The following is a 19,707-nucleotide window of genomic DNA, read 5'->3' on the forward strand; positions in this document are numbered from 1 at the left end:
TAATATACGTTGGCTATTTGAAAAAAGCGAGTCCTTCACCCTTTAAACATATTATGTTAAACATAATTTGTTTAAAGGGCGATGGGCTCGCTTCTTTTGGGCTTGTTGTCATAGACCAGTTGCTTATTTCTCTCACAAACTCTGGCAACACTGGTATTGAGGAGGAGGAGGACACAGTTAGTGGTTACACCTCTTCGTAGCGCAGGAGCGTGCGGAAGTTCTGTGTTTAAAACTAAAAGTGAACATTTCATTGTTTACTTAGTTAATATTTCATTGTTTAATTAACAATTATTGATGGACTAATTCCATTGCTGTTTGTGTGCGGCTGTCTGTTGTGGACACTAGGTGGACTCATTCCCTTTAGATGTTAACGCAGACACAACGAGGTATGTTTATTTGACGAGGTGTGTTTACTTTTGTTGTTCATTACATTTACACCCTGATTATATACACGTTAACGTTATATTTCTGTCATTTATATGTGTGTTGTGAGCGCTTGTTTATAGTTGGACGTTGGATTACTTTGCTGATATAAGAATGGTGTAAGATTGGATCACAAGACGGACTGTGTCTTGGATGATTGTCGAAATAGTGTTTGCATTTTCTCCCTTTTTGGTCCGTACATCTACATAAACGTTCAGATTTCAAACATAAAGTGCTTTCCCTCATGGCGACGGATGTTACAATTATGTACGGCCCCTCAGAAGTACCCGTATATTCCGTATTGTTAAAAAAAAAGTATTTTAATAGATTGGTGGCCATTTTGTCCATAATGCTTTCAACTACGCGACCCTATCGGTTGGGAGGTGTATTGCACTCTGATACATTATAACTCTATGAGAAAATGGCCATTGATCGGATTAAAATGCTTTTTATTGAACAATACGGAATATACCCGTACTTCTGAGGAACCGTACATAATTGTAACATCCGTGGCCATGAGGTAACCACTTTATATTTGAAATCCGAATGTTTATGTAGATGTATGGACCAAAAAGGAAGAAAGTGCAAACACTATTTTGAAGATCATCCAAGACTGTCATATAATATATGACAGTCTTGTATCAAGGATAGGTGTAAGAGAAGCCACATAAATGTTCCAGCAGTAAAGGAAGAACAAATGAGTTATACTTGCGTTTTGCTTGGAGGGAGTAGGTAATGTGGATTGAAGGAACGGTGGGACAAAAACAAATGTAGACTTAAAGTTTGATATTAGATCCAAGACCCAACGTCTGCTTGAATACATTTCCCCTTTCATTCATTATTTGATAACCAGGAAAGGTTACTGATGCTGGTTAGATAATATTACTACAGTACTATCAAATACTGGGTAAATAGTTCAGAATCAGAATTCAGCTTTTATGTGTGTGTTTGCACATGACGTATTTGTCTCGACGAGGTTGGTGCATTTGACTATTACTACTAACTATACAAATATGGAGAAGCATAAAGGTAGAAACTACTGTACGTGCTATAGAGGCTCCGTTGGTACAATACAACCTTGTTTCACTATGCTCAGCCTGGATTGAATTAAATCACTGTTATCAACAGGTGACATAAAATGATGAACAAAGGTGAATCATGTTCATTTCATCAAGATTCCATTTGTACCATCTCAGAGTTAAATGAACACTGAGGATTTTACTGTCTAACCCAGTGGTTCTCAACCTTTTCAGGCCGTGACCCCCCCCCCCCCCCCCCCCCCCAAAAACAATCATATTTGAACTGGGAACCCCCCACCCTGATAAGCACTTGCAATGTTGGAGCATTCTATTTCGTTTGACTCTGTTGCACGGGATAAACATTGTGAAAATAGCCGATCTACAAGCTTAGCTCACAATGCCTCGTTGTGAGCTTGTAGATCGTCTATTTTCACAATTTTTGCCTCTTTCTTATATTATTTGACAATTTGGCCAATGTTTGACCAGTTTTTATTGTAATGTTTGTTGACTACTTTTGATGCAGTAATGGTCTTTTTTAATTTCATTTAAAAGTCTTAAAAGTCCTTAAATTGTCACTTCATCTGGGGACGCCCCCAAAATTCTTCGGGGGGCCCCCAGTGGGTCCGACCCACAGGTTGAGAACCACTGTTCTAACCAGATGTAACAGTAATGTTGTGTGTTCTCTCTGCAGACGTGACCCACTCCACCTCACCTCACCTCAGCCATGGCTGACAACATCTTGCCTGCTGCCTGCCAGAGTCAATCACCACAGGCTGCCAAGAGGATGAGACTGGACACTGACCATGAGAGTGTGGACACTTCCTCTGTGTGTTTGTGTGTGTGTGTGTGTGTGTGTGTGTGTGTGTGTGTGTGTGCGTGCGCGAGAGAGAGATATTCAACCAGCTGTTGGTAGACTGCATTGTTTTGTCCAGGGCGGGTGTTGTTGACCGTTGACGTATCAAGCACAGGAGGGCAGAATACATACTGAAAGTCTGTCTGCTTTCCAAGGTGTTTATGAAGCATCTTCGCCTGCAGTGACGCATAAGTGGTCACCCGGCCCCTTTGTGTAGCCAATGGGGCATCACTCTAAATTACCCAGTCAGGTCAACATGCCAACTAGGAAACCTATGTACAGTATGTACTTGCCCTTATCGTAACCTGTTGGCTTTTAAATCCTTGATATAATATGATTAAAGTACCTTGATTTTATGCCCTCTCCTCCGTTATATTCTTTGAGTGCTCGGATCTCTTTTTCATGGAAACTTATGTGTTGACTCATTCTACTGTCATTGAGAGACTAATATACTAGGGGAAATATGACATTTCACATGATACTCAAGGACAGTTTTAAAGCCACATTAACATTTCAACATTATTTACAGATGAATAGTTTATTTGTCTGATTGTAAATCTCCCTCTGGATGTTGTCGTTGCACTTCAGGAGGACAGCACCATACCTCTATCCTCACAGGAGACTGAGATGTTTGAGGACCCCGACCATCCCCAGAAGGTGTTAGAAGGCCTAAACAGGCTGCGGCTCAACAGTGCCCTTTGTGATGTGATTCTATGCTGTGAGGGACAGGAGTTTCCCTGCCATCGATATGTACTGGCCTCATTTAGCTCTTACTTTGAGGTAAATACACACATTTATTGACCTGCTGTTGTGGAGGGAATGATATTTAAATTCAGCCTTGGCTTTCACATGAACCGATCACAATGCTTTATCAATTAACAATGTACATAAGAAAGGCCTGTACACTTCAAGGGAACTTCAAGGGAACCATTCTTGTTTTCAACCTGCACAGGCAATGTTTACATCTGGCATGAGGGAGTCCACACAGGAAAGGGTGACCATCAGTGGAGTAGAACCTCAGATGATTGGTTTGTTGGTAAACTATGCCTATACTTCAGAGGTGTCCATCTCCACTGGAAATGTGCAGGTAATGTATTATCACCATAAACCTTATTCATTATAATGTATGTTTCTTCTGCATCGCTGATAAATAAAGATATTTTGTTCATTTGGTCCAGGCCCTGCTAGCAGCATCAAACTTGTGGGACGTCACAACTGTTAAAAAGGCCTGCTGTAGATACATGAAGATTCACATGGATGTGAATAACTGTGTAGGGATTTACTGCTTTTCTGAGGACCACTCGTGTGAAACGTTGAAGAAACACAGCATGGATTACATTCTGGAACACTTCAGTGTCATCTACCAGCAGGTCAGTCATTGAGGGATCATACATTTCCTAAGTTGTTTGTTATCTGCGTTTTCTCCTATAACTCTGTTTTATTACTCAAACTGCCAACAGTAATTGACCCATACCCGGGTAGAAACATTCAATCAGTCATTGCTCAGTGATTTGATCAATATTAATAAGCTACAGTCAGAGGAGAGGAGAAAAGGTTACTTCAGTATGACGTATGGGAACAGGGTCTACATCTATCAGCTAATTTACTGTATTTTGTTTTCTATCAATAGCAAGAGTTTCTCTCTCTCTCTGTGGAAAGACTGACAGAGATTCTTGCCAGTGACCTCAATGTGCCCAAGGAGGACATGGTGTTTGAGGCTGCCATGTTGTGGTTAGACAAGTGTCCTACCCGCAGGCAGAGCTTTGAAAAGGTCAGTCATTTCTTAGTCTCACCTTGCAAGACGATCGGAGGTCTCTACCTATTGATACTGTATGTCTCCAATATATGCTTGGCATACAAATATGGTACTTGCTGGTAATATGCATGATGATATTTATCATTATTATCATTTGGTTGTTCACCTAATATCCAGTTGGATTTTTAAATTATTAGTGTGCTATGTTTTCTTTAAGGTACTAGAGCAAATCCGTCTGCCTCTCATCAGTCCCTCCTACCTCGACACTGTGATTAAGTCTCTGGATGTGGTGAAAGAATACCAGGGCTGCCAGAGGTTCATCTCTGAGGCCAAGGAGCGGCCCTACTGTAACACAGCACGCCCACGCAGGACCACAGGTACCCTGCCTTACACATGCATGCATGTTGTTGACACTGATGATGGTGCAAAAATACATCAAGGTTTTTCTAGTTACCGAGACAAATTCCTCCGATGTGTAAACAAATTGGTTTAATTTTCAGGCTTCAGAATCGTTATTGCGTCATGATTTCATTATTTTTACAATACAATTCAAGCTTTTTTACGTTACATTTGTAAAGTTTTGCACTTTTATAGACTACCAATACCAATAGCATACCGATCTTCTACTGGATTCATTCAGTGACTGTTAATTTGGGCTGTCATAACATTTCAGTAATGTAGTGACCACTGTAACTACCAGGGCTCATGTACATGCCTGGTGCTGCCTTGATGTTCTATTTCTCTGTATTAACCACTTAAGCCTTTTATACTTTTTGTACGACTAATAGTGAAAATAGCAGATCTGCAAGCTCACAATGCATCGCATTTAAATAAAAGCATGCCCTTTCCAAATAAATACATTTGCTCTGTCTCACCTGCTCCTTCTTCCCCACTTGTTGAAGTGATAGTGACGGTGAGAAAAAAGAAAAAAGATTATGGGGATGACTATGCTGGCAAATTGAAGAGCTTCGATCCCCTGACCAAGCAATGGAAGACTCTAGGACGTCTGCCCTTTGAATTAGACCGGCATTTTGTGGTTGCGTCAGGTGAGGAACATCTTCAGAGTGAATCAACTTATTGCCTGTAATGGATCCTACTCTTTTTGGAGAGTAAATAGGGGCTTTAAATATGTAAATATGTAGAGTGCAAAGATAACGATGTAGCCTAGTCCTTCAAAGAAACTAGGCTAACAGCTGTCTAAACAACATGCTATATAAATAACATTAAAACAAATTATATTTTGGGAAGACAACATACCGTAGCAAAAACAAATAAGAGCAAGTATAGACAGCATACAGTATCTGCATAGTATAACTATAGCATGTGACAAGAAGGGACACAAGGAGAGCGAAGTCCTAGGGAGCTTGTTATGTTTCATTTATAAAGCCATTAGAACTAGAACCACTTTTTAAAGCTATCTAAGGCAACTTGGGAGCATTGCTACATTTATCAATAGTGCCGTTCAGTACTCTGGATGTCCACGCTTGGCTTAGTTTTTATGGGCTCCTGAAATTTGGTGGAAGCTGGCTTTATAGCCATGGTAAACATAATAAATTGTAGTGTTGGAGTCGGACAGAATCCCAAACCACCACAGATAGTGTGCACATATGATTGACACTTCCCTTCATATAGAACAATGTGATTGTTTGAGGGATACTGAGATCGGAAACGGTGATATTTGACAATTTTATCTACCGATAGCTCACAGGCAGGGTGTTCTAAATGTTACTACAAAAATGTTACCTACTGCAGCCAATGGTGATGCTGGTATACTACTGTATAGCCCACAGCTTAAGTCACAACACACTGTAACTATTTTGGTGAAATTCTGTGAATTTCTTGGCTTGATAAGTGAACCATCACAATAACATAGAAGATGAAGAATATAGAAACTATATGAAGACATTTCAACTCAAGTTGTGTATGCATATTAAAATTGTTATTTCTTTTAACAGTCAAGGCATTGCTCGTTTTTATTCTGCCCTTCTCCCACCAGGCTCTACTCTGTATGTGGCCGGAGGATATAGTGGTTCACGCTATCAGGAGATTTGGCGCTATGATGTTCACCATAACTCATGGCTGCAGTTGGCTCGCATGAATTTGCCACACATGAGCTTAAGTAAGACTATCAAACTATTGCATTATCTCTGGCGTCCCTAATTGGCTATATCACAGGCAAAAATGTAGCCACCAAATAATAATAATAATAATAATAGTAATAATAATTTAAAAATATATAATTATAGATATGCTAAGTGTCGTTGCCTTGGTTAAAGGATCTACACCATGAATTTAAAAAAAATATTTAATATTTAATATATTGTTTATGTCCCTCAAACGTTTTTCAAAAGGTTTGAGCCTAAATCAATTCTCAGATATACTCATTCCAACTAACTTCTCTCTGGCTTATAAAGCACTTTCACCTGCAATACCACATTGTCCTGTTTAGCACGGGCGCTATTGAGCCAGTTTGTATGCATGTTATCTCCTGGTTCTGTGTAGAAAAAGTAAAATAAATAAAATAAGAATATATATATTTTTTTTAAATAAAGATTGTTTTAGTTGGAACTGAAAATACGGGAGGGATTGTACCGCTAGTGACGTCACTTTCAGGTGCAAATCAGTTTGGCCTGTTTTGAGACCAATTTACAGAAAACCCCAGATATGCTGTGAAAGCCTGAGTGTTCAAACTGGGGTATTTTTGGGGATAGAAGAGAGGTAGGGGAGACCAAAAACACACAAAAAACAAGAAAAAGTTCAAATTTAACCAAGGAGGGGCTGCATAGCGCATATGATTAAGGTCATCAGTTATAATCGGTTTCATTTTATTTTTGTCCCTGCACAACTCCACATAGACCTGGCGATGCTGGATGGATATGTGTTTGCAGTAGGTGGCCGAGCGAAGGGAATGAGTACAGACCCAATGGAGCGCTACGACACCAACACCAACACCAACACCAACACCTGGCAGCTCATGGAGACATGGCAGCGCTTGGCACCGAGTCACAATAACAAAGCCCCTATTGTGGTCGCTCTAGATGGATGGCTCTATTTTATTGGTATGGAACAGGTTTATTCACCAGCAGGTTCAATCTGCTGGGTTTCATGAGGTTGTGTTTTGTATGTAATGTATGTAAAGCATAATGGTTAACTGAAAATGTCTGTTCGTGTCTGTCCTCCTGGGCCCTAGGTGGCAGTGATCCAGATCATCGGAAGTCAAACCTGGTCCAGGTGGCCAAGTACAACCCTGAAACAACTGTATGGACAGAAGTCGCTCCTATGCAGATTCTGCGTGATCAATCATCTGCTTGTGTTCTGAATGGAAAGATCTATGTTTTAGGTATCATACCTGTCATATCATCATACCCAATTATCAGTGGTGGATGAAGTACTCAGTTTTTTACCTGAGTAAAAGTAGCAATACCAGAATGAAGAAATACTCTGTAAAAGTAAACTTTTACTTCAGGTAAAAGGTACAAGAGTATTGGCATAACAATATGCTTGCTGTACCAAACAGAAAAATACTCATTAAGCATAACGGTCTATTTCACAGTTGTACTAAAGGATTGTAATTAGTAATGCATTAATTTGTTAATCACTGGTAAAGGTAGGGCTGTGAAGTTCTTTTTTTTTACTTTGTGCTGCTGAATAGCTTGACCTATAATACAGCAGCATTTATCAGTTAATGTATGTTTTGTATTTATTTGAATCTGCAGAGTAAACCTGCAAAGTAACTAGTAAACTCAAACAATTGTAGTGGAGTAAAAAGTTAAATATTTGCCTCTGAGATGTAGGGAAGTATAAGTAAAACCTTCTTTAATAAAATAAAATAAAAACACTTAAGTAAATGAAGTACAGGACTTGAGTAAATGTATTTAGTTATTATCCACTACTGATCTTAGTTCCATAATAGACTCACTTCAACTTCACTGTAGTTTGGGCACATACATAATAGAGCCCAGTAACAGTCACTATCCTGTTAATTCTTGTGTATCTATAGGTGGTTGGCATGTAACCTGGACCGACAGCGACAGTTGTAGTAGATCAATGATGAACACGATGGAGTGCTACAACCCCAAGACCGACCAGTGGACCATGTGTGCCCCCATGCAAAAGCCACTCCGCGAGCCTAGTGTGGCTGTGATGGATGGAAAGCTCTACGTTCTAGGAGGGATGGTGGCCAGCGGCAGGTAAGACACTGCTGTTCTCCATCTCTGCCTGTGAAAAGATGGGTTCTTGTCCACACCAGACATTTCTCTCATGGCTATCGGTCTCTCTTCATGTAGCACTAGGCATACCCAGGACATCCAGCGCTACTGTGCAGAGATGGCCACGTGGAAAACTGCGGGGCAGATGCCTGGTCGCTACGGTCCCAGGTGTGTCTCTCTCAGACTGAGGAATGATTATGTCATGGTCGATGAAGATGATGACGATGAAGCATACGATGACGATGAATATTGTTCAAATGATTCAAACGATGATGGATGTGGTTATGCAGATGATAGAGCATATGATGTAATAATTGAAGGTGGTTATAATGACATTGAAGGAGCATATGGTGATGAGTATGATGAGTATGATGATTAATGATTAAGTACTGGCTGTACTGTATGTTCAACTGTTTTGTTGAAAAAAAAAAAAAAAATCATGACTGAAATAAAAAAATAACTAACTAACTACTGGCTAATAGATTCTAGTAGAATGTGGGATGTTGAACCTCCCTGTGCAACCATCATCTTCAGTAGGTATGTGTGTGCTCTCGTTAGAGGAAAACATTTTCTTGGATTAATGAGCACTGCCTTCCCTCACCCAAAAAAATCGTATTTTCTATCAATTACACACCCCATGAAGCCTTGAATTCATGGATTCTTTTTTTGTTTTTGTCGCATTCTTAGGCCAATAATTTGATGACGGGTGTATTTCCGGTAGGAGACATAAAGAATCTACTTTGTAAATCCATGAATTCAAGGCTTCATGGGGTGTGCAATTGATAGAAAATAAGTATTTTTTGGGGTGAACTACTCCTTAAGTATCATGACAGTTGCCTCACTGTCACTGTCAATAGTGTGTATTGCTCATTGTATTCACTGTTGATTGACTGTACACAATATATGATCCGTATACCTACTTTGTAGGCTGGCTGACACTGTACACTCTCATCCACTCAGGCCGGGGCTACGACCAGGTTTTGTTGGTTAACACTTGGTGTCTGGCATTTTGTCAGACACTAGTTTTTATTTGTATCTTTGTTGTATTCTTGTTTCGTGCCCTACTTGCTGCTATGACATCTAAATTCCCCATGGGGATCAATAAAGACTTATCTATCAATGTCATAAATGTTTTTTTAATGGTAGTGCAAGTGATATTATTTAGGTAAAACTAAAAGTTTTTTTGTGAAAAGGTTACATGTCTCCCTGCCTCTCCATCTCTTTAATAAACAGAAAATAGATTTTCAGGTGGGTTGCCGATTTCAGCCTGCTCATTTCTTTCTGTCATGACTTCCAATTGTACTATCCTGTTCTGTAAACTGATTGGATCAAATTGGTAATGCATTTTCTGTTTACTAATGAGCTGGAGAGAAAGGGAGCACTACTGAATAAACACTATAGCAATTATATGGAGCTATTTAACACTTTTTTTTTTTAAACAAAAGAAAACACCTACCGCACCTTGATTTTAATATCCCTGGCTACATGCAGTCCAGTGACCCCTCCTGGGTTGTGTTTTAGCCCATTTAGACCTGGAACGCCATTACGTAACTATACCTTTCAAGCCGTTAGTATGTACAGTATATAGCAATTTTTGTTTTGTTTTTTTTTGTTTAGGATTTAGAAGGCGTTTTTGAAATCGGCCTCAGGTCTAAATGGGTTCTGCAGTAATTAGGGTAGGAGAACCTATAAGAGAATGAGTGCCTCCATCATCCTATTTGACACCTTGCATCTAAATGTTGGTCATTAATAGATTAATTTGATTGCCTTATATCCATGTTCTGCAGTGATGTGGGCCAACCTGTGGGCTGGGGACCACTGGTGGACTCTGAGGATTGAAAGTAGGCGCCCAAATGATTGGCAAAACACTCAGATTTCAATGAAAATACTAATATAAATATGTATATTTATGTATGTATTTTTCTTTGAAATCTTAAATTAGTTTTCATTGTGATACAGATAAATAGGAACCTAAATTATTAGGGGTGTTGGAAAAAAAACGATTTATGTAAGAATCGATTTAGATTTTTTTCTTTTTTCTTTTTCTTTCCCTTTTTTTTTGCTGGTTAAAGTTACAGTTTTTTTTTACTCTATGGTGTTTGTGATATGAAATGTAAGTTTATCACAGTAAACATTATCATGTCTTCAGTCATATTCAAGGGCTTTTCTAAGATTCCATCAAAGCCAAGAATCTTTACAGAACCCTCTCTGGTATTATATCCTTTTTTGTTTGAGCTGATGGAAATAACTAAGCTACTCTTGGTTGTTAAAGTCCAGATGAAAACAATATGACTGAAATAATTTTGATTAAACTGATTGGGAATAATCTTTGAATGAGAATCGATTTTTTTTTAATCGTTTTGAATTTTAAAAAAATGGAAAGAATCGGAATCGAATCGTGAGATAGCAGACGATTCACAGCCCTACAAATTATACTATGTTAGTTCCATTGGTCTAAGTTAAACGGTAACTAAACACGCTATTGCCAAATGGACTGAATGAAGTGCTAGACTTCAGCTAAGTTGAACTTATTTAGTTTTGATCCAATTTGCTGGATATATGTTTGACTGGGTTGATGTATTTGTATTTAACCACAAGATGGTGCCATATTATTAAAAACAAACAGGTGGCAATGCAGGTGAGGCCTAGTATAGGATTATTTAACTTACACCACGTTTGTAGTCTTAGCCAATAAAGCCCCAAATTTGCAATGCAGAAAAGATGTGAATTAGTAGTGAACAGTGGTGTAAAGTAACTAAGTACATGTAATCAAGTATTGCACATAAGTACACTTTTGAGGTGTTTTTACTTTACTGGAGTATTAACAATTTGCAGTACTTTTCCTTTAACTCCACTACATCTCAGAGGCGAATATTGTACTTTTTACTCCACTACAATTATTTGAAAACTTTAGTTACTTTGTAGGTTTGGATTATTATTACAAAACATACATTAATCACTTTAGCCCTATACTTTGGCTATTTGTAAATAGACAATCTACAAGCTCACAACGCGTCGCAATGTGACATGTTGTGAGCTTGTAGATCTGCTATTTTCAAAAGCTTTTAATAATATCTTGGTGCCAATGCTTTCATACTTTTACTCAATTAAATTTTGAATACAATACTTTTACTTGTAACGGAGTATTTCTATATTGTGGTATTGATACTTTTATTTGGGTAAAAAACAATTGTACTTCTTCCACCACTGCTCATTAAAACGTGCAAGTTTTGCATTTATTCACCATCTTATAAGTAACAGCTGGTAATATGACCCTATAACGCCATACATAGCCTACATGCTCATACTATACAGTTGACGTAGAAAACTCAACATTGCCTCTGTTCACTTCAGTGTATGTTTGCACAGAGATCTGCAGAGATGGGGATTGCAGAGAGGCAGGTGTTCCTTGCAGGCATTTATTTACGTATATATATATATATATAGCACATTTACAATGACCAAGGTCAAACCGAAGTGCTGCACAAGAATAAATTGAAAAGCAAACAAACAAGAACAGGAGAAATAATTAAAACGAAAATAAATTGAAAGAAGCAAACAAATAAAACATGACAACGGGAATATAAAACAGCATACACAGCATATCAAGAGTATACAGTAAGGGTGAGGGTATACACGGTCAAGCAGCATGAAAGGCTAGGGAGGGGGGGAAATTCTTTAGTAAAGATTAAAAAACTTCCAAGGACTGAGCAGAGTGAATGTGAAGGGGCAGGGTGTTCCAAATTCTGGGGCTGGCAACCGCAAAGGCTCGGTCACCTCTGGTCTTGTATTTAGTTCTGGGCACAACCAGGAGCGACTGGCCAGCCGACCTAGGGGCTCTGGCTGCGATGTGTGGCTGATTGAGTTCAGATAAATATGTGTGTGCGTGTGCGAGGGGGGGGGGGGGGGTAGCCTACAATTCAAGGCCATGCAACATTGAAAAACAAAGTGCTTTGCATTAACAGAAGCAACCAAGAAAAATATAATGTAATTAAATAAAATGCCTTACAAATTGTGAGAAATTATGTAAAGAGACGTGTCTTTAAGTGTTGTTTAAAGAATTCAACAGAGCCTGCCTAGTGTCTATCAGCTAATCTCAGGCACGTGACATTTTGCACGCACACTTCCAGTAGACCAAGGAAGAACCGTCCTCTGCCCAACATTTTTCAAATCGGCTTTTCAAATCGACTCTTGAACCATATGTCAAACAATAAAAAATGAAATAAAAACTAGCAAAAAATGCCAAAACGTATGAACTGATCTGATGTGTCCCAAATGTTAATGACACATTGAGGGGCATCTAAACAACACAGAGCCAAAAGCTATTTCTCTTCCACACCACAAATGCTACAAATCACTGTTTGGTGCAGAAACATGATTTTCCCCACCAAATTAACCACAAATGCTCTCATACGTCTTGTTGTGACAATGACAGTCAAACACACTGACACATTGACAGACAGGGTGTGGAAGGAATGTGACAGTAATAAGTTCAAGACTTGCTTACACCTACTTTTAAGTGCAGACAAGCTAATCCTTTGCTGTACATGTCAGAAGGGGTGCAACAGCTAATTGACCTAATCGATTTCATCGATTATACTCGATAATAATTGATTAATAATCTATCCCAATTTTGGCATGTCATTAGAGGCTTAAAAGTTGCAAAATATTTCAGGAATAGCTAACAATTGCCGATCTACAAGCTCTGCTATTTACAAAATTTTTGCACAACACTGTTGTGCGACGATTACGACAAAGTATTATAAAAAAAGAAAAACTAAACACGCTTCTCAATTATCCAATCAATCGAAAACATAATCAATAGAATAATCGCTAAGAAACTAACTGATAATTGCAGTCTGTCTGTGTCAGTGTGTGCGGTTGCATCCATGCTCCATCGTCTCAATGCTTTTGTTCTCTCAGCATCCCTATTCTCGCCAGGGCCTTGTCCACACTGGGGATCAGCTTTTCATGAAACTCCCACAGCCTGGTGTCAACGCGCATGTTCTCTTTGGACACGCAGATCTGGTTGTAACTGGGTGGTATGGTGTGTGTGATCAAGCAACCCCGGACGTGCATAACCAATCCCATATCTGAAGGGACCTGGAATGTATTCCCGAAGTTCTTCAGCACTTTGTGCACTGATGTCTGCTGCACCATCCTTGGCTGAACTATCATCTTGTATCCCACTTCCCATTGGTATTTCTCCATTCCATATTTTCTATAGATGTGCTCCAGAATATTTATTCCCGGCACCCCTTCCCACTGGGGCAGGTGGAACTTTGCGCCGGGATCCACATGGTCAGTTGGAAATAAGTGCATCCGAAAGAGGAACACCCCCGCCTTTGGGTTTTGCTGTTGGAGCTGGCTCATCAGAGAGATTAGGCTGTTTTGATGGTACGGTACTATAATCTCATCTATGTCATGCAACAGGACATAGCGCGAGCGGTCCATGTATCTGTAGACACAGTCGTTGAGTGTGGTCAGCTGGCCGTAGTAGTGCAGGTCCCCCGCTCCATGCTCGAGATACTTCCATCCCTTTGATGGTTTGAGGTGCTTGTCCACGGGCCAGGGAACTATCTCTACGAAACCCTCCTGGCTGTAACTGTGCAGTAAGCGGTCAAGATCTGGACCACAGCTGGTGTTGTAGACCACCACTCTGTCCACGCCCAGCAGTCGGTACATCTCTAGGGCCTGTGTGAACTGAAGCACGTTGTTGTAGTCTCCGTACACGGTGGGGATGCACACTGTGAAGTCAAACTGGGGCTTTATCGGCTCTGTCCCGCCGCTCTCCTGGTTACCTACAGTGGTGGACAGTAACAAAGTACATTTATCATACATAAATTATCTGAGTATTTACTTGAGTAGCCTATTTGTGTTTTTGATCGACGCTTGTGACTTTCACTCCACTAAATTTCAAAGACAAAAATTGTACTTTTGACTTTTGAAACTATATTTCTAAGATGGGGAAATGTACATTATGAATGCACCACTTAAGCCCTATTTCAAATATAGTGAAAATAGCATATCTACAAGCTCAACGCATCACAATTCAACACGTTGTGAGCTTGTAAATGGTGCATTTATAAAGTGCCTTTATCCAAAGGGCTTTACAATGTGAATTACATTCACACACCGACAGCGGAGGAAACCATTCAAGGCACCAACCTGCTCACCAGGAGCAACTGGGGGTTCAGTGTCTTGCTCAAGGACACTTAGGAGAGCCTGGGATCGAACTGCATGGGAACCTTCCGTTTCCCAAGCGGCCGCTCTACCTCCTGAGCCACTGCCACCACAGATCGTAGATTGTAGATCTTTTTTTAAATATTTGAATTTTTTGGAAGATATCAACATTTCAATACAGCACTGATAAAAAAAACAATTATTACTTTGTAATTTTTACTTTTGAATACTGAAGCATTTTTAAAAGCATGTGCTTTTGATTACTTAGGTATATTACACACAACTTAGGTATAATACACACAAGTACAAATTTGACAGAGCAACGTTAACTTATAGTTGAGTAATATTTGACCGGGAGTATCTATGCTTTGACTCAAGTATTGGGGTTGAGTACTTTTCCACCACTAGTTACCTATCGGGAGAAAGATCTGCCGCTGTGCTTCCATGCTATCTGAATGAGTCGACAGGGTGACATGGGTCGCTTTGCAGCCTGTGGGGATCCAACACATGACGTCCATAGTCTCAAAAGGAAAACCAAAATCCATCTCTGCGTGGTTTACAAAGCTAGCCGGAGTGCTGGCGATGGAAAGGTTGCCGCTACAGCAGAAAACACAGTGCATGGTCATGATGGAATCTCTCCTGAATATACCAATGATGCGCAGATCCCAACCTTTCACCCTGCGGTCCATGTAGGCAGAAACCAGCAGGTGCTTGGTGTTATTCAGAGGGGTGATGCTCTGGGTAGAGGTACGGCAGGGGCTGTACAACAGGGACGGTTGTACAGTCGTTCCTTTAGCATCGTTTTGAACAGACTTTAGATTTTTTACATTTCTGACTGTGTACAGGATGTACATGAAGATGCCGGCAGTAAAGAGGAGGATGAACAGCAGTTTTTGTTTATTCATCGCGCCCGTAGACAGGAAATCAAGACTCAAGATGTTGTATGACGTGACGTTTCTTCTTGTCCCGGCACAGTTCTTTGCAGTTCTGATGCGTTTAAATAGTTCTCCTCAGTGCCGTCCTCTTCCGATTTTTTTATTTTTAGGTTTGCCTGTGCGTGTGATTGTGCTTCTCTGTCTATCGGTCTGTCCACGGCTAATCTTCCAAACCGTAGGACCGGTCAGAAATAACGTTGACCTCCCTCAAACACGTTGTGGGATTTCTGAAATTGGAAAATATAAAATTCACTGTCCAGGAATCTGTTGAGAACTTTTATAAACATTTAGACCGCTATGCGGCCCAATAGGACACGTTTGTCCAAAACTCACACAAATTGGTAAAAAATATCTCTGGAGTCCTGTGATCAAGATGTATCAGACAGATTTTTCATAATCCATTCCACGGACTACGATTGACTTCCAAAGTTTGCGGGCCCTGGGTAGCCAACCCGTCCTAGCAAAGATCTGCGGTCTAAGGAGCACACTTGACTAGTTAAATGTTTATTCCTGCATTCACATTGACTGCTGTAATGTTATTCAGCCATCTTTACATTAGAGAAGAACATCATTGCATTTCAGTTAATTTCATTACATGACTTTTAGTTGACACTCTTAAGCCAATTTATAACTTGGGTGAAAAGGTGTTGTGACAAAAATGTATTTCCAACAGAAGAAGAAAAAGCCTTGTTCAGTTGAAAACACATGTCTTTTGATAGCCTGGTAAACCATCTCTGTCGCAGAATTCACAGGACGGTTTACCAGGCTTTAGTCTTATGTCGCCAGGATGGAATATGAAAAATCTGGATCCGTCTTGATCACTTGACTATAGAGATAATGTGTACCGATTTGCGTGATGTTTGGACACAATTTGTAGGAGTAATATAAAGATTAATAGTTTAGCAAAAATCGGCTTCCTGGTGGCGCTATAATAGGGTAATGTTGAAAGGGTAGCATTTGTTCCTCAACATAGTGCGAATGTGCCTGCAAAGTTTCACCGCAATCGGATAATGCGTTCATGATTTGCGGCATTTTGTTCAGAACGGGCCACTCCTGCACTCCCTTTAGATGTCAATCTTAGCCAATCAGGATGGAATATGACAAATCAAACAGATACATCTTGATTACATGACCATAGAGATCATGTGTACGGATGTGCGTAAAATTTTGATAAAATATGAAGGATTAATATCGATATCGATATATAGATATATATAATAAAAAATGTGTTTTACATAAGTCGGCTTCCTGGTGGCGCTATAAAAGACAGATGTGAAAAATGCTGGGCAAAGGTTTTTCCTTGGCCTCTAGGGATTGCGCTTACAAAGTTTTACGCAGATCAGTGCAGTTATAGGTAAAAATGCGAATCGGCCTGTTATAGCGCCACCATGAGGCTGATTTGAAAAATGTCAAGTGGCAAGTGTGCAAAAATCAGCCTCCTGGTGATGCTATAACAGGCCCATGTGAAAAACTTTGGGCAGAGGTTCTGCTCTGGCATCCAGGGAGTGTGTGTGCACAGTTTCGCTGCCATCATGCCAACAGTGCCGGAGATTAGCTGTCCACAGACGGAACCACACACGCACACACACACACGGATGGACGGACGGACGGACGGACGGACGGACGGACGGACGGACGGACGGACGGACAAGGTGCAGAACATAGTCTTGGCCATGCCTTTCGGCCTGGTGGAGACACTAAAGTCCCTTCTACCAAAAATACATAATTTTTAGAAGGGTAACACTTTACTTAGAGGTCGGGTCTATGATGCATTATAATCGCAGTTATAGTGCATTATACATTACAAAGCATTATAACAATCGTTGTAATGTTTATAATCATGTACGACAATTTATAATAATGTTTATAACGTATTAGAAGTGCTGGTCATGCATTATAAGCTCAGTGGAACAGCACATTATAACTACCTAAACTTACTTAGTTATAAAGTGTCTTTGTTTTAAGTTTGTTATGCATAATTATAAACATTTATAACAAGTGTTAAGAAGCATTATAATGTATTATACATGTGATTATAATGCATTATAGACCCGACCTTTAAGTAAAGTGTTGGTAGTTATAATGTTCTGTTCCACTGAGTTTAGAATGCATTATGACCAGCACTTATACATTACATTATAAGTTATAATACTTCATAAACCTTGTTATAAGTTATGCATGATTATAACAATACATTATAAGTGCATTCTAAATGTGCTTATAACGCATTATAGACCCGACCTTAATATAAAGTCTTACTAGTTTGTTTTCTCTATAGTGAAGCATATAGAGAAGCGAAGTTTTTTTTTCTAAATTCCGACGATGACCAGAATCACATATCAATATGTCAAAAAATGTAATAAAACCTGTTTGTTGACTAATCATATCACAAAATACAAGTTGCTCTTAATTTGAAATCCGCCCCGTTTTAGAGGAAAGTATTTCTGTTGAGGCCAAGCCATCTTGGTCGAATGTTAACAAATGCACATGAATTAATGGAGTAAATGCGAGTCGACTCAAAATCTGTCCCCCTCAGTTCAAATTTTCCTCTGCGGCTGCGCCACTGGAACAGACACATTTCAACTTAATGTAAACAGCATGAAAATGCCAGTTCTAGTCACAGCACTACTACTGGTTTTAGTAAAAGCAGTAAGAAACTTACGAGACAGGTGCTTCATATATCCTCATCTGCAAACTCACGCTGTAGAATGTGTGCAAGCAGCTGGTGGAGGAAATTGAAAAACTGAACAAATGGTTTGATGGCCTCTGTCTAACTTACAATTTCAATTTAAGCATTTAGCAGACACTCTTATCCAGAGCGACTATGCAAGGTAAACGCATACTACATTTGACTCTTGGGTCGCCTGATATTGATCAATGTCTACACATCTGCGATTGGAGCAGCGACAGCTGCGTGACAATATTTCTGAGCATATTAGCAGCATCCACTGAGCTGCGTGATTTGATTTATTTGATTTGCACAACAATTTATATATACATAATATGCATGATATGATAGTTCTTTCTTCTTTTTTTTGTGGTTTGCTGTTTGCACAGGGCAGTGTGAACTGCCCTGTGCAAACAGCAGGGTGTTGCCAGCCACTGCTACCAGGAAGCGGAGCACTGTGTTGCCATGGGAATACGCCTGGGTCACGTCTGCTGTTTGATGTACATTGTCCAACAGGAAGTTCACCATCTCAGGCTGATTGGTGCAGGCCGCCAGAGACAAAGGCAGTTCTCCTTTAGAAGGACCAATTGGAAAGGTCGGAATAGAACTGAATGCAATCAAGGTGGAATTGAATAGGATACAAAAAATATATATATAATAGGATGAAGATGGCATCATTCGGGGCCTCATGATAGTTTCAGTTATAACAGACCGCTTCCTCAAACAACCTCCAGCTGACAAACGACATATTGTAACAGCTTCCCGAAAAATGCTGCATGCAGTGTATTTACTTTCCTAAAACCAGAGATAGTGGAACATAATCTAGACTGTCTCTACCTACTCAGCTACTGAGTCCCTCTATGAAGTTCACACTTTTAGTGCATATCCTTGGTCATAATGAAGATGTCATAAAAAATAGATGCACCCCCCAAAAAGTCCCTAAAATTCCAATCTTAATTACTTCCTGTCAAACAAAAACATAATGCATCATTACATCAGCAAGCCCTTACATCTAATCATGAATCATGAATGATAGCGGCACGGCCAAGTCGGTAGCGTTGTCGCCTCACAGCTAGAAGGTCCTGGGTTTGATTCTCGCTGGGGACGCTGTGGGCGCTGGGGGCGTTTTCTCTCCTCCGTGTCATCAGTCCCCATACCCTACAGTAGGTGGGGTTGGAGAAAGGGCCTTTCTGTGTGGAGTTTGCATGTTCTCCCCGTGTACCCTAGGGTAGGTACCCTCACAAAAAACATGCAGTAATCTATACTGTCTCCCCCTGGTCAGCCGGGGCGCCTGATAGAGGGGAAAAGAACTGGTTGGAAATAGCGTGTTCCTTCCACGCACTATACGCTCTACCGGGGAAACTCCAGCCTGTCAGGTGATAAGAAGTGGCCTGATCACTCCTCATGCATTGAAGGAAGCAGTTTGGGGCTCTCCCCAGGCTGGCAGAGGGAGAGCAGCGCCCAGGATTACAGCTTAGGCAATTGGCACTGGGTGAAAAATGGGTTACAAAAATCGTGGGATACATTAAAAAAAAAAAAAAAAAAAAAAGAATTCACCTGTGTGATTCCCATACAGTAGCTCAATGTTACTCCCAAAGTACCCACCAAAGTAGAAGCAGCGTCTAGTAGTATGGAAGTTAAAATGGTGTTCTCTAATGACAT

The 19,707-nt window shown here is 40.1% G+C and overlaps 2 protein-coding genes across 3 annotated transcripts; one reads left to right on the top strand and one right to left on the bottom strand.

The window, feature by feature from the left end:
- The first annotated feature begins 226 nt into the window (after nt 1–226).
- LOC308104720 (kelch-like protein 24) lies at nt 227–9,313 on the top strand. Of its 2 annotated transcripts, XM_080455223.1 has the most exons (13): nt 227–386; nt 2,134–2,280; nt 2,884–3,075; nt 3,248–3,382; nt 3,474–3,665; nt 3,926–4,066; nt 4,269–4,428; nt 4,954–5,097; nt 6,048–6,170; nt 6,907–7,110; nt 7,242–7,391; nt 8,052–8,241; nt 8,338–9,313. In XM_080455223.1, exons 2-13 carry the CDS (start codon nt 2,167–2,169, stop codon nt 8,636–8,638), a joined length of 2,046 nt encoding a protein of 681 aa, XP_080311349.1. In that variant the 5' UTR covers nt 227–386; nt 2,134–2,166; the 3' UTR covers nt 8,639–9,313. The 2 variants fall into 2 exon arrangements, with proteins under 2 accessions (XP_080311349.1, XP_080311350.1); XM_080455224.1 differs by lacking the exon at nt 227–386 and having other exon boundaries at nt 2,145–2,576.
- A 3,424-nt stretch (nt 9,314–12,737) lies between these two features.
- On the bottom strand, nt 12,738–15,085 carry LOC308105327 (glycosyltransferase family 92 protein F13G3.3-like). The gene is made up of 2 exons (XM_080455987.1): nt 14,855–15,085; nt 12,738–14,060 (listed from the first exon to the last, which is right to left on the bottom strand). The coding sequence occupies exons 1-2, from the start codon at nt 15,066–15,068 to the stop codon at nt 13,162–13,164; spliced, it is 1,113 nt and encodes a 370-aa protein (XP_080312113.1). The 5' UTR covers nt 15,069–15,085; the 3' UTR covers nt 12,738–13,161.
- Between the last annotated feature and the right edge of the window lie 4,622 nt (nt 15,086–19,707).

The sequence above is a fragment of the Gymnoscopelus braueri genome, assembly GCF_963280865.1.
Source record: "Gymnoscopelus braueri genome assembly, chromosome: 17".
Lineage (NCBI taxonomy): Eukaryota > Metazoa > Chordata > Actinopteri > Myctophiformes > Myctophidae > Gymnoscopelus > Gymnoscopelus braueri.